Source organism: Catharus ustulatus, chromosome 5, assembly GCF_009819885.2.
Source record: "Catharus ustulatus isolate bCatUst1 chromosome 5, bCatUst1.pri.v2, whole genome shotgun sequence".
NCBI lineage: Eukaryota > Metazoa > Chordata > Aves > Passeriformes > Turdidae > Catharus > Catharus ustulatus.
The window spans coordinates 49110130-49123516 of record NC_046225.1 but is presented as its reverse complement, the minus strand read 5'-3'; the positions used below and the strand labels follow the sequence as shown (position 1 = coordinate 49123516).

General features: G+C 34.5%; 1 protein-coding gene across 13 annotated transcripts in view; it reads right to left on the bottom strand.

The window, feature by feature from the left end:
- The window catches only part of FRYL (FRY like transcription coactivator), a 176098-nt gene that overhangs the window by 17318 nt on the left and 145393 nt on the right, over positions 1-13387 (bottom strand). For 9 of the 13 annotated variants that reach the window (XM_033061431.2, XM_033061430.2, XM_033061432.2 and 6 more), the window contains 8 exons: positions 13186-13347; positions 12824-12898; positions 11527-11703; positions 9252-9260; positions 8713-8916; positions 7677-7847; positions 3507-3760; positions 1210-1417 (listed from right to left, as the gene is read on the bottom strand). In XM_033061431.2, the coding sequence (XP_032917322.1) occupies positions 1210-1417; positions 3507-3760; positions 7677-7847; positions 8713-8916; positions 9252-9260; positions 11527-11703; positions 12824-12898; positions 13186-13347 (1260 nt within the window). The remainder of the gene's footprint in view (positions 1-1209; positions 1418-3506; positions 3761-7676; positions 7848-8712; positions 8917-9251; positions 9261-11526; positions 11704-12823; positions 12899-13185; positions 13348-13387) is intronic. The other 4 variants (XM_033061424.2, XM_033061428.2, XM_033061429.2 and 1 more) reach the window with 1 other exon arrangement.

Sequence of the window (13387 nt, the reverse complement as noted above, 5' to 3'; positions counted from 1 at the left end):
TGTTTGAACACATTGTGCAGAGTATCCAACTTTTCAGCTGTTAGGAGGAAGCTGTTCTTCCTAACTCCCTCATTAATGAGCACAAGTGAGTATGAGCTCTCATTTTACCACTTTCAGGAAATGAATGAATGTGTGAAAACCAACTGCAGTAAGCTTTGGTATAATAGGGACAAACCAAATCCTTGATGTCTAGATAAAGCAAAAAGACAAAAATCTACAACCTGTAACAGAAATTTCATGGCCACAGTGCAACATAGCTCACCATAAAATGGAAAATGTGTTTAGATTTGCAAACAAATTATTCCATGGGAAAGGCAGAGTATGAATTCTTCACATTTAAGTTACTACCCATACACATGGGATAAAATATAGACTTTCACTGAGAAATTTATTGTGATATGCCAAACAGCAAGCAAAATTAATATCAGAGATACAAGAAAGGACTGGAACCATAAGGTCTTGTCGTGAATGTTCTCTGATCTCATTTGGCACATTGCCTATACATAAAATGAATTAATTATATTTATTCTACCCCATAGGAATTTGCAAAAAATCATTACTTTTAAAATGTAAAAAACCAATGCCCTACATATAGGGAGGAGGAAACCAGAAAAATTAAACCATAGGCATTTTGTGTTGGACAGCAGATCTATGAGGTAAATATAGTTAAAGAGAGGCATTTGAAACATCCAGCTCCAGTGGATGCCCTGGTGTTTAATTACTTCACTGCAAAAAGAAACCTTTTTCTCACAAGACAGATGCAAGACAAATTCATTAGTGTTTGTCATGCTGCGAATCCCATAATAATGACTCCCACAAAAAAAAAAAAAAAACAGGAGAAAGACATTAATTCTGTAATCATCACAGAACCTGGGTGACGTTCAGAAAATAAAAGAAGGGACACAACCTGGAGCAAGAGCTTGCAAGAAACACTGAACTGATTTTTTTTTAACTTTTCTCAATTTTTGCTTGTTTTCTGAGCAGGTTCACTCCTAGGCAATGAATACAGCAGATAGCCAATGGAAAAATAAGAGTATGAGAGTGTAACATTACTTCAGCAATGTGTTTGTCTGGCCTGCTTTTGTTTTGCTTTCTAAAGCTTCTTGCTGCCATCATCTTGTGGCTTTTGCAGCTTCAAGGGGAAGAACAGTTTTAGAAGTAGGAGGAAAGGATTTCAGATGAGCAAGTATACACAGAGAATTCACTGACCTGAAACAACCTTGAGAAGACATGAAATGTATAGACAGCACAAGATCCATCTGTATCTGACAGCATTTGATTGACGTGGCAGCGCCAGGCTTGCTCTTCATCATCATAAGACACTGGCTGGAAAGCTGCCAATATGGCAGAAAGAAATGGAGAAGGAGGAGGGGAAGTCTGCACTTCTGGGAAACTATCCTGTTCTTCTTCATCTTGGCTACGAATAATAAATAACAGAAATTACCTCCTCAGCAAACCCTCTAGGAAAAAAACACCTTCATTTTGGCAAGAAGGAAAAAAACAGGAATTTTGGATTTAAAATAGCATTTTGTAAAATAAATAACAGATTAACTAAGATAATTATGAGCCAAGAAAAGAGTAAACAATCAAAAACTTTTGCTATTGCGATGTAATAAAAATTGCTTATACTCTCCAAAATTTACTACTTCATGTCAGTTCTACACAGAACTACACACAAAGAGCTATCTGGAGGTTATATATAGGTATATACAGCACTACATAAATGTACACCACTTAGAAACAGGCATTTTTTTCTTGCCCCCAAGTAATATCCCATTCTTCAAAATTTATTGATCTGAACAGATCCAATATCTGTACCAAGTTTTAGCCTTCCTTAAGGGAAGCACAAGAGCTCATTTAGCAAGGTAATAGTGCTTCATAACTGTCTTAAGTAACATAAGCAAATGGAGATAGATCGAAACACTTTCATTTTTACAGGCAATCAGTTTAACAGGCCTTTGTTCACAAAGCCATCTGCTGTCATACTTACCATTAGGCACCAAACATCCAATAAAAATACCAAACTATAAATTAATCAAAGCTACTTACTTCCAATCATTAAAATAATGATTAATTCAAAATATTCTGTATTACAAGGGGTGATACATTTTGACATTTCTTCTTGTATAACTGTATGTAGGCAGCACAAATATGTGTAGAAGGATTCCAAGTATACAGATAATTTATTAAAATAATCTTTTAAATCACATACAGTTTTTCTCTATAACAACTGCCTCATCCACAGCAGCACTAAGTACATCTTAAACAAGACTTAAACACGTCTTAAACAAGAAGCATGGGTGCCGGTTTTAGATACCTTCATTTTAGCAGCACAAAGCTCAAAAGCTAAGAAAAATCCCTTTTCATTATCATCTGCAAGTAAAGCTCAAAAAAAGATTTTCAAATATTTCCTAACTAGCATACCAACCCAATCACCTGTCACTCTTTAGACTAGAGCTATGGGATTTTTCATTTGCTTGCTTAGTGTAAATAAAATAAAATCTTGAGGGATTGCTCAGTTGCAAATTCGGAACTAAACTGCTCTCAAGTAGCACCAGCCTTGAATTTTCACAAGTCCTAGTTCAGTAGGTCATGTATGGGATCACAAGGGTCAAGTTTCTCTGTGTCTCCCAGTAAAACCTTCTCAACCAACTTTTTATATCTCCTGTTGTGTTCTTTTCTGAAAAAGCCTCCTTAGATCTTTCTGAAAGAATAGATGTCAAGTCTATATATACACCAAGTCTCTCTATTATTCAATCTAAACTTCTGAACAAATTTTAAATATGAACAAGACTATGAACAATTTGGATTTTGTTTTGGTTTGTGGGTTTTATTTGTTTGTTTGGGTTTTCTTGTTCCTTTTTCTTCCTTCTTAGACTGTTACTTCCAGGGGACTTAGAGTTTCACTTTAAAGACAACTCAACCAGCTAGGATGAACTTTAACTTCTCCTCTCAATAGTTATTTTTGTTCTCCATATTAAAACAAAAAAAGTAATTTTACTTTAAAATATCTTAGAAATATACAGGAGACTTATGAACCCTAATAATGAAAATAACCCTTGAACAAATCCAAAGACAAACTGACCTAATTTCTACAGGAGCTTTGATTAAAAAGACCCCCAACTTTCCCCCTGGTCTTTTCATGTCTTTGGGTGCTGCTACGTTATAGCAGTTAAAGAGCTTTACTCTGGTTTACTGTTTGCAGCTGATTTTTCACATCTCTTTCCTACTGATGGTGAAGAAAAGTGCTAATTTCTTTTATTCAAGAATTCTCATATTTTCCTGCACAACTGTTTTCCCTGTACCAGAAACAACTGGTGAAAAAAGTATTGAGTTTAGTTGCTACAACATGCAAAACTGATTAACCATTATTTCAGATATGCAAACCATTGTTTTATAATTGTGTATTATGGGATTAAGGGAAATCTCCATACTATAGAAAAGCCTGTTTGATAATGCACTGATAACATGTAATTTCTGTTACTTATAACCAGTATTAATCTTACCTAGACAAACCAGAGAAGTCAGCTTCTTCTTCTTCACATCTCTCATCCAGCTCTTTCAAAGCAAGAGTGACATCCTCTTCACAGACAGATTCAGAATAGCTTTCAGGAGCTACTGCCTCTACCATTTCTGGGGTCTCTTCCAACTCCATAGATTCGTGACATACCAGACAGTCTTGCTGCTCATGCAGTAGGTACGACCCAGTGTCTTCACTAGCAGTGCTAACCTGTTCATCCCTTACTGCTGAACTCCCTTCCTGTGAATCACACATCCATTTATTAGTTTTACTGTCCAGGCCTATGTATTCTTATCAGTTTTTATTATGGTAAAGTAACAGTTATAAAAGATTACTTAAAATATTTACTTTAACTATTCAGGTCTTTGACTCATTCACAGAGTTTTACTTGGCCAAAGACAGGCAGCCTATTTGCAATGTTTATAAACATCTGGTAAACATTAATTTCCTAGAAAGTGACTTACTTAGAGCAAATACAATTTCTCAAATACATTTAATTAAATCTGTTAGAGAATACTGATAGAAAAATATGCAAACAGCCTCAACTTTAGTGAGATCAAACAAATCCAAGACTTCATATTTTACTTTTCTAGGTAAGCCTCATGCTTGCTTTTGGAGTCTAGAGCAAGTACTAGAATATTTCTTGTTCTTTCCACTCTCCATTTTGACAAATTTCTAAAGCATAACTACTTAGCAACAGTGTAATAGATAAGTAGTGGGAAAGGGACACTCCACTGTTTTTATTATTTTGCCATTACTGCTAATATGGACATCTTTAATTGTTTTACCCTGAATCTCTAAATGTAGGCTTTCATTAACAGGCAGTTACAGAGAGAGGGTAATTAAACTGAGGTAGGTAATACTAGAATGAACCTTTCTCCCTTCCTCCATTAGCATTATTATATTCATTAACATAACTATGTTGAACAGATGAATTAAGATTCAGTTAATTTATGATGAATTAATTTGAAACCTTTATAATGGATTCCTCTGTGGAATAAAAATAACACTTGCTATTTCCTAAAGGCAGAAATTATCATATATTTTCATTCTTAGTGTGCCAGTTTTCCTCTACTGGGCATATCCAAAACTTCCAAAGGAACTTTTGGACAGCCTCTAAGCATACACATCATTTCATGGTTTTCATCAGTTGAAACAGATCAAATAACTGTACACATAATACAAAAGACAATTCAGCTTTAAACAAAACCATGTAACTTTCTTTCACAGTGATCCTTACCAAATCTCACTTTGACTATGGTACTCCTCAATGTGACACTGCTGCCATTTGACACAGTTAGTGACTTCACTTCTTATGCCTCTTTTGTTAATGTAAAATCTGGAATTTCTTTTCACAAAAGAGTCATTTTGTCCTACTGAGCAGCTGAGGCACATGGGAACACAGGACACTTTTACAAAACCTCAACAAAATAATTTGGATTGAACCAATGGTCTATTTCTGTTATAGATGTTAATATAGGATACAGAATTGCACAGATCATGACTGGTAAATGAACATATGAGAGATACACTTTTTGAAAATATGCTTATTATTAGTTAATAAATTTACTGACAAGTTTAAGGCTTTATAGTGCCATGACTCCCGATTTAGTTTTCAGCATGTCATTGGACATTACTACCAGTATGAATATTACTTAAGTATCTTAAAAAGGTGATTTATATAGTTATATAATTATCAATGCCACAGAACCTTAGGAAAATTATTTCTAGTAAACTACTCCCTCACAAATCTACAGTGCAAGGGAGTAAAATAGAGAATAATTTTAGTCAGTAACTTTCATATACATAAGCTTGTAAAACTTATTTTTGAACAAAATTATTCTCAGATAGACAGTAAATTCTTAACTGGAATGTGAAATATCTTTTTTACATTTTCTGGGAATCAGCCAAATACATTTAAGTAAGCTATCAATTTAAATACAGCATCCCTATGAGACAAACAAGGAATTCAAAACCAGCACACTGCTGTTTGTGAATATGGCTTCAATTTTTCCCATATTGTCTTAGATAAACTTTGATATATACTTATTTATATTAAAAGTATTTTGATAACTGGCAGTTAGCATATAATGAAATGCTTGTGCTGAAAGAGTCTTATATATAAAGTACAGGAGCACAGGAAAAAGCAACTGCCCAATGCTACAAGTTGTACAGTATAAGTATTCAGAACAAAATAATATCACAATATTTATGGCTTCATAAATATTTCAAGATGTGTCAATAGTGTGCACATTTTCAAACTCATTCTAGTAAAAGGCATAAAGCCAGTTCTCTTTTTGAACAACAAAATCAAACCAGATAGCCAAGTCTTGTAGAGTAACAGCTTCGAGAGTTAGAATTGTGCTTGAAGAAACCTATGTATCTGTCCAAGTCTCATATTCTAACAAGTACAAAATAAACCTGGAACACATTATATCTAGTGAATGCATTTGTATGCACTTGCAGTATTTTTTTTCTATACATACAGCAATTTGTTCTGAATGCTGCCTAGTCATGGAATTATTTTACAGCCCAATTTAAATATTTTCAAGATTTTAAAATTACAATGGTGCCTTTTTGTGTGAATATTTTCACTTGTATTATAGCAATATAGTGATTTTATAAAGGTAGCTGCAAAAGAACAATGAATTCTAAGGGCAGTCTCAGAAAGAACTATGAAAATGTAAAAATTAGTTACAGCTAAGGATGTACCACATGCCAACAATGGAGAAGACAGAAGTTTTATTGTGGAATTTCATTCTATAAAATTCCATCTTATAGATTTCTTGCTTCTGAAATCTAAACATAATATATTTTTGTGCACAAAAAGTTCAATCAGATTAAGTGTTCTTCCTCAAACAAAATTCTATTGGATCAAAAATCTGTGCTATAGATAAGCACAAGAAGTGATAACAATTTGTTTGACAATCTAAATACAGCTGTTCTGCAACAGCTGGGACAATATATCAACAGCAGTGTAATCAAACACTTAAAAAAAAGTGCACAGATAATCATAATGGGAAAATATTAAAAAAAGTGGGGGAAAGCTTTTTATGAGCGTCACAATATTATACACCTTTAAAAGGGTAGGATTTTATCACAGGAAATCAGCTCTCTCCCTTCATTATATTCTTCTGTTCTTACAGTTTTCTTCATGAAATATTAGCTATGCCTTTGGTGTGCCTGTTAGAGTAATTTTTCTAGCAGCAAACAAGTAAATTAGAGCCTTTAGAAACTTGACCTAGCCCAGTCACTTGAACTAGTCAGCAGATTGTTTAAACCAGGTTTCCTGAAGACTCATTCTTAAGTGACAACAGTTCACTCACTGGTTAGTCAAATACACATAGGAAGGGCTTAATTTTCTGGAATACTCAATAAAACTGCACGTATAGTTATAGATGGGATTAGCTAACATGACGCCGATAAAAATAAGATTGCCAGTAGCACAAATAACAAATTTTAAATGAAGAGATAAAAAGTCCACCTAAACCAAGCCACTTGGAGAAAAATTGTAGCAGATGAGAGTTTGTTTTAAACTAGGGATGTCTTTTTAAATTTTAGATTATTCAAACATTTGAAAACATAATAAACTGGAGTACTCACAGATTTGCAGGCGGTCATTAGCTTGAAATCTGTCTCAGTCCACATGGGCCTTTCCAAAAAAGTATACCACTAGTATCTGTAGTCCTTTCTAAAGGATTATTTAATGGAACCAACTGCTAACACAGCTGGCCTGAGGTTTTATTCCCATATAGCACCAATCACAACCCAAAGAAAGCAAAAAACAAAAAGGGGGGTCAGGGACAGGGGGAGGGAAATAAAAAAAGTATTTGAAAGAAAATGTTGCTCAAGAAGGATTTCAACCATATCAAGTAAAAGCATTTTGAATATTAGCCTGTTTCATTCTGCACCATGAAATGATCATGATCAGCCCTTCAAGAATATTTTTAACCTGTGGTAAGTTCCCTCAGTCCATCCAAGTAGTCTTCATGCTGAGGGAACATTTTGTAAGAATATGCCAACAGGTTAGAAATATTAAAAGCAAATCAACTAATCAGTGTAACAGATGAAAATTCAGTTGAAAAGAAAGACAAAGTTGCTACTAAAACTAGAAGGAGCCCAAATCAGCCATGCACCAGCCCCCATTTCTCCCCACCTCAGGCAGCTGGTTGCTAGAGTTATCTAGAGAAGAAGCCTCCAAACTTGGGGTCTCAGTTCTGATTTGAAGCACCTCTTCTGTTCCCACACTGCTAGTGGAATCTTGAGACTGAAGTGATAAACCAGCATGATCTGACACTGTTTCATCTATGGCAGAATCACTGATTAACTAAGACAGAAAAGAAATAAATTAAATTCTTCAAAGAAAACAAAAACTGCAGGTAAAGAACACATTAGTTTTGAAATAGACCATTTCAGTATTATGAGATATTTGAATTTATTCACATACCATGAATTTCACAGCTTTACACTAGAACTATTATAAGCATCATATGCATTTCTGCAACATTTAACTTTAAAAAGAAGTTTTTCCTTTAAGGAAAAATATTTTTTTTCTTGTTTGAGTTCTTTTTGTTAGACTGAAACCAATGAAAAGCAGAGCATTTTGTTGGGAGCAACATTAATTTAAGCTTTGCCTAAAGTCCAAAAAGCAACATATGCATCAAGCAGCTTCCCCATCAAGACAACTCTTTCTTAATTTCATTTATGTAATGCAGAGAGAGACTTCTGAGTGGTCAGCATTCTTGATTTTCTTAAGTTATATGTATACAGGCTTCAAAATCCATAATTAAATTGGCAATTTCTGTGCTTAAACACAACTTAGACCCCCATATGACCATTTAATACTCTTGATCTTAGTTAGTATTTGGGGTGTTTTTTTGATCTAGAAATCCACAAAGACACAAACTTCGTATATAATAGATGCAATTTTGTGCTTATATTTTAAAAAAATACAGTCAGTGTAAAGACACGAAAAACATCAATATAGTACTAAAATTATAAATTGAAAAGTATCAATTATAAATTATGTACCAATGTGGTAAAGTAACTTTTTTCTTTCATTAATGTTGTTATGAAAAAGGAGCTTAGCCACATTAACTTAGTTCCTTACTATGTCACTTAGGCTGAAAGTGAGCCACACTTATCCATTAAATCTGCTGGGGAAAGCTTAAGTTCTCAGAAAAATAACCTACCATCTGTGAACGAGACAGGATCTGACTTGCAGTCAGTGCTGCTTCTTCTTCTGAAGACTCATCAGTATCCTCCTGGTTGGTCAAATTCAAGCTGGGTGTGCTACCAGAGTACTGACACTCCTGAAGGGACGGTGTGTCTCCTTTGTCAATACTGTCAAGAGAGCGCCTGCGAACGCCCCAGTTGAAGTTGTCCATGCTTTCACCCTGTAATAAAAGTTTGCACACATACGGTATGTATGAGTTTCATACATAATTAAGTTAATACACAAATGAGACAGTGATAACACAAGTACTGAATGCGTCATGAACAGAGTTTCAATCAGCCCTTTAGTTTTATTAAAATTTTAAGTACCTTGTTAAATCCTTGTAAATAAAATATATGGCAAAGGAAGTAGAAATCTTTTGAATACCTTCTTGGAAAGTAACTCAATATGTAATCTAGAACTATATCAGTATTGATTTTATAATCTGACTAGAAAGTACAAACACATCACAGACAACAACAGATGAACAAGCCAGGGCACCAGGCTGCAACTTACCTGCAGCTCCTGGTTAGCAAAAAGGAAAACACATATAATTAGAAAGAACGAGGACAAACACTTAAAGATACTCTAGAACCAGGGAAAAATGTTTTATTACATAGGATTTGCCAACAGTAAAAGACTGATTCAAGCTCTGGAAAAAAGCTTTAGTCAAAAAGCTAGTATATAAAATAATGTCTCTTTCTAATGAAATAAAAAAAAAAAAACACCAAAAAAACAAACTGACGACAAAACACTAAAATCAGCATGCTCATGATACATTTTCTCTAGCGTAACATGTAAAGCAACTGTTCCAACAAACATTGATGAAGTTCTTTAACTAACACACATGGATCTATACTGACCACATCCAACTGACAAAACGCTATCAACAATAATTATATACAGGGTGTAGAAAAGATAATGTTGTCACTAACTGTTTTACCAGCTACTTTGTGTCAGTTTTATTAAGTGCACCCTGAATACCAATAGCTGGATCCATTCTCTTTGTGCATTTTCAAGTTGAGATATTTGAGTTTCAAATATCCATCATACTAAGTGGTATCCACATCTTAAAAACACTGTTATCTAAATTCAAGAGTACAATAATGATCTTTGATTTTTTCAAACACTTCATCAACCTTGAACAATTCAGCTAAGCAACATTGAAAACATGGTGAAGTTCACTTCACCGGTTACTATAACACCACATCTAGCCCCAAACACGGCTCCAAAACTGCCTTAACAGAGTATCTCTTGTGGTGATTTAAGAAGTCATTTATGACTCAATAAATATGCAAACTAAATATTTTGTAATCTCTTTCTCTCTTAGTCATTTTTTTCCCTCAAAAGAGGATGAAAAGTTATGGCAAAGCAAAATAATTTCAAGTACAACAAAGTACTACTACTGTGGGCTGAAGCACTTAATTTTAATCTGGATATTATTCAGATGTTAATGCAAAAGCCCCAGTTCATGCTGTTGGCATTTAATTATTAGCAATAAAGAACATTCTATACTTTTTGGTGAAAAAATAGGCCAGAGCTTTTACACCAAGTGCACGATTTATATGTGACACCCTAAATCTGTATTATCTGTGGTCTTTTCTTAATTATGATCTGCTATTAAAATAGCACAGAAAATGAAGTTAACCTTTAACTTCATTTGGCAAAGTTTTCAACTTTTGCAATCCTATCTGCGAAGTCCTGTCTAGTGTTAAAATAATGTGTTAATACTACTGAGCCTCAATTCTGAACTGCTTGACTACTTGTATTCAATACAGGAAATGGTGTCTGAATAGTATGTGGTTACATCTATGCAATAGACCATGATGAGCCTGTACTTTTCCTAGAAGGTGCAAATACTGGTTGAAGTGAAGCCATACACAGGAAGCAGGAGGAAAGTGAGATAAAACTAAAGAATTAGGAAGGAAAACCCTGTAAAGAGGTCTAGATAAATCAAGAGAAGAACAATCAGTGGTTTATAGGTAGATATTCTCAGTATTCTTAGACATTCTTGTGGACTCATGACAAGCAGGGATCTCCATTACTAATTCAATATTTTGCATGGACTGTAACAAAACCATTGCAAGAAACTACAAAGCTTTAAACTTTTTCCTTCCCAGTCCTTTTACAGTCGTACTTTTAAGCTTCAGCAAATTCTAGTCTGAAGCCTTTTATTATCTGAAACAAGTAACAGTTGTTAACAGAATCTTTACTATTCTTCAATACTTAATTTTGTTTTAATTCCCATCTCTCTTTTTAAAAGAAGGAGAAGTAGAGGAAATATAAGAACTGCAATATACCACATATAATGTAAAAGTCAAAGCAAGCAATTATAGAGAGTAGGTCAATCATATATAATGACAGTGTATCACACAATTTGTTACTTTGAAAGCCTTTCAGCAAGTTCTCAAAATCCAGAAACTTATCAGAAACAATGATTATGCCATTTTCTTAACACACTGTTCCATAATTAAGTTTTCTTCTGCATGATATCCAGGTGTCCATGCTGACATTGGCTTACACTGTCATATCACTTCACTTTCAGAAAAAGTCACGTAAATCCCTCCAAAAAAACCTCAATTGTTCCCCTCAAGACCAGCCAACAATTTGCAACAACTGAACCCTGCAAAGCTTTTGGCCCAGGTTTCCCTATCTAAGCTCCATCATGTCATAAATTCTTCTGAACTGGATTAGCCAGTAGGGCTGCCAATTCCTTAGAATTACACCAACACAAACTTATTTTTAAAATGCTCTCAAATGGAAACACACAGAAGAAACCCCAGGGTCTCACCTCCGCATCTTCCAATTCAACATCTAAAAAGTCAAAGTCTTTAAAAACTCCAAACTGTTGTTCACTGGTATTGTCTTCTACAGCCACTTCCTCCTCTTGAATCACTTCTTCTGTTGCTGAAATTAGACTAGTTTGTTGATCTCCAACTTCCAAGTCTTCATTAGAAGAAAATACAACCTGCAGATATAGGTAAAAAAAGAAGTAAGAATTTCCAATTTCTGTAACTCCAAAAGTCAGCTATCCTGCTTCCTGCCATTTAATGGAATTAGTGGCAGTCAGCATGACTACCTCTGTATTGATAACACTTTGCTTCAAGCCTAGTTGCATTTTAAACTACATCTTTAAATTAGTGGTATCATTCTCCCCTTAATGTAACTACAAGTTACAAAGGTATACATAGAGAGAAAATACATCACCCAAACTTCATTTTCATAACCACAATATCAGTCAAATTTAAGAACAAAAAAATCCATCATAATAACCACATGACACACACACCACATAGTTTTCACCTACATACTTCTGTGGAAGGACTGTACACTTTAAAAGGGATCCAATACTGGGCGACTGCAGCCTTCACAACCTTCACAAATTAACAATACTCTGTTTATTTCCATACACTTTTTTAATCTCTTCAGTTTCAGCTTTCAGGCACCTATTTTTATTTATTTCAGCTTCTTCCACTAGATTTAAGATCCTTCTCCCACCAATATTTTCCCCAGATAAGAACTTCTATGCTACAATAAAAAAATAAGTTCTAGATAATAACAAAGGTAGGCTGTCCACTTTAATTTAAAAGCTGCCAATGTCATCACCACCATCAAGCATAGCATGCAAGTGGGGCTCTTTACACAGAAGTAAAACCATCAACCTATTTTTACTCAACAGTTAAGACTATTGTTCCTATACATAACCATGTTTCAAAGTATATGATCCACTAGTTATTTTCAGTGGATTCTATGATATTTTCAATACAGGAAAATATTTTCAATATTTTTTCTACCCGTTCTCTCAAAAGCATCTGTAATAGACTAGACAGAGATTTAGTCAGAACAAGGGAGACCTAGTTCAATTCTCTTTTCTGGCCAAGACAACCATGCCCACTGGAGTCCTTGAGGAGTAACAGTAATCCATTACTTCTGATTCTTCTTTTTCATCCTTCAATTGGATTTGTGAACTGCTGAACCAAAACTAGTTTATCTAAATCCACTGTTCGTAACTTCATCAACACCTAAAAATGCAATAGCATTCTGCTAATTGAGTTCAAAAACCAAAACAAACCACCATCACAACTTACTGAAGGATTCTTGGGAAGACCAGAATCTGGACCACACAGAGAAAGCACATTCATTAACTTCTCCCTAGTCCTTCTCTGAAAAATATACCAAAGAAAATCACATAGCACAGTAGCTGGTGGAGGTCCAAGTAAAAATATACAACATCGTATTTTCAATTAATCATATTGCATAATGACATCCTCAAAAAGAATCTTAATTTTTTTTACTTTTCACCAGTATCAGCTTTTAGTTTATGCCATATAAATTTACTGTTTTGCTAAGACATAATACAGACTTCAAATAACACTTCAATACATTTTTTCTTAATACATTTACAAACACTGTCTCTAATATATGTATAAAGTGTTTGAGACACAATTACCTGGGATGGCTGTGGTCTCTTCCAGCTGACAGGAACCAGTGCATTTGAATTGGAGCCTGAGGAAGTTGAAGAAGTGCTCCGGGTCACAGCAATGACTTTCGGCTTCCCATTTCTACCAGCTGCGCTGTGTTGATCACCATATTTATTCCCAATAATTGGTGTCTAGCAAAGACAACAAACACTTCCTTAAAATTCAAATCTA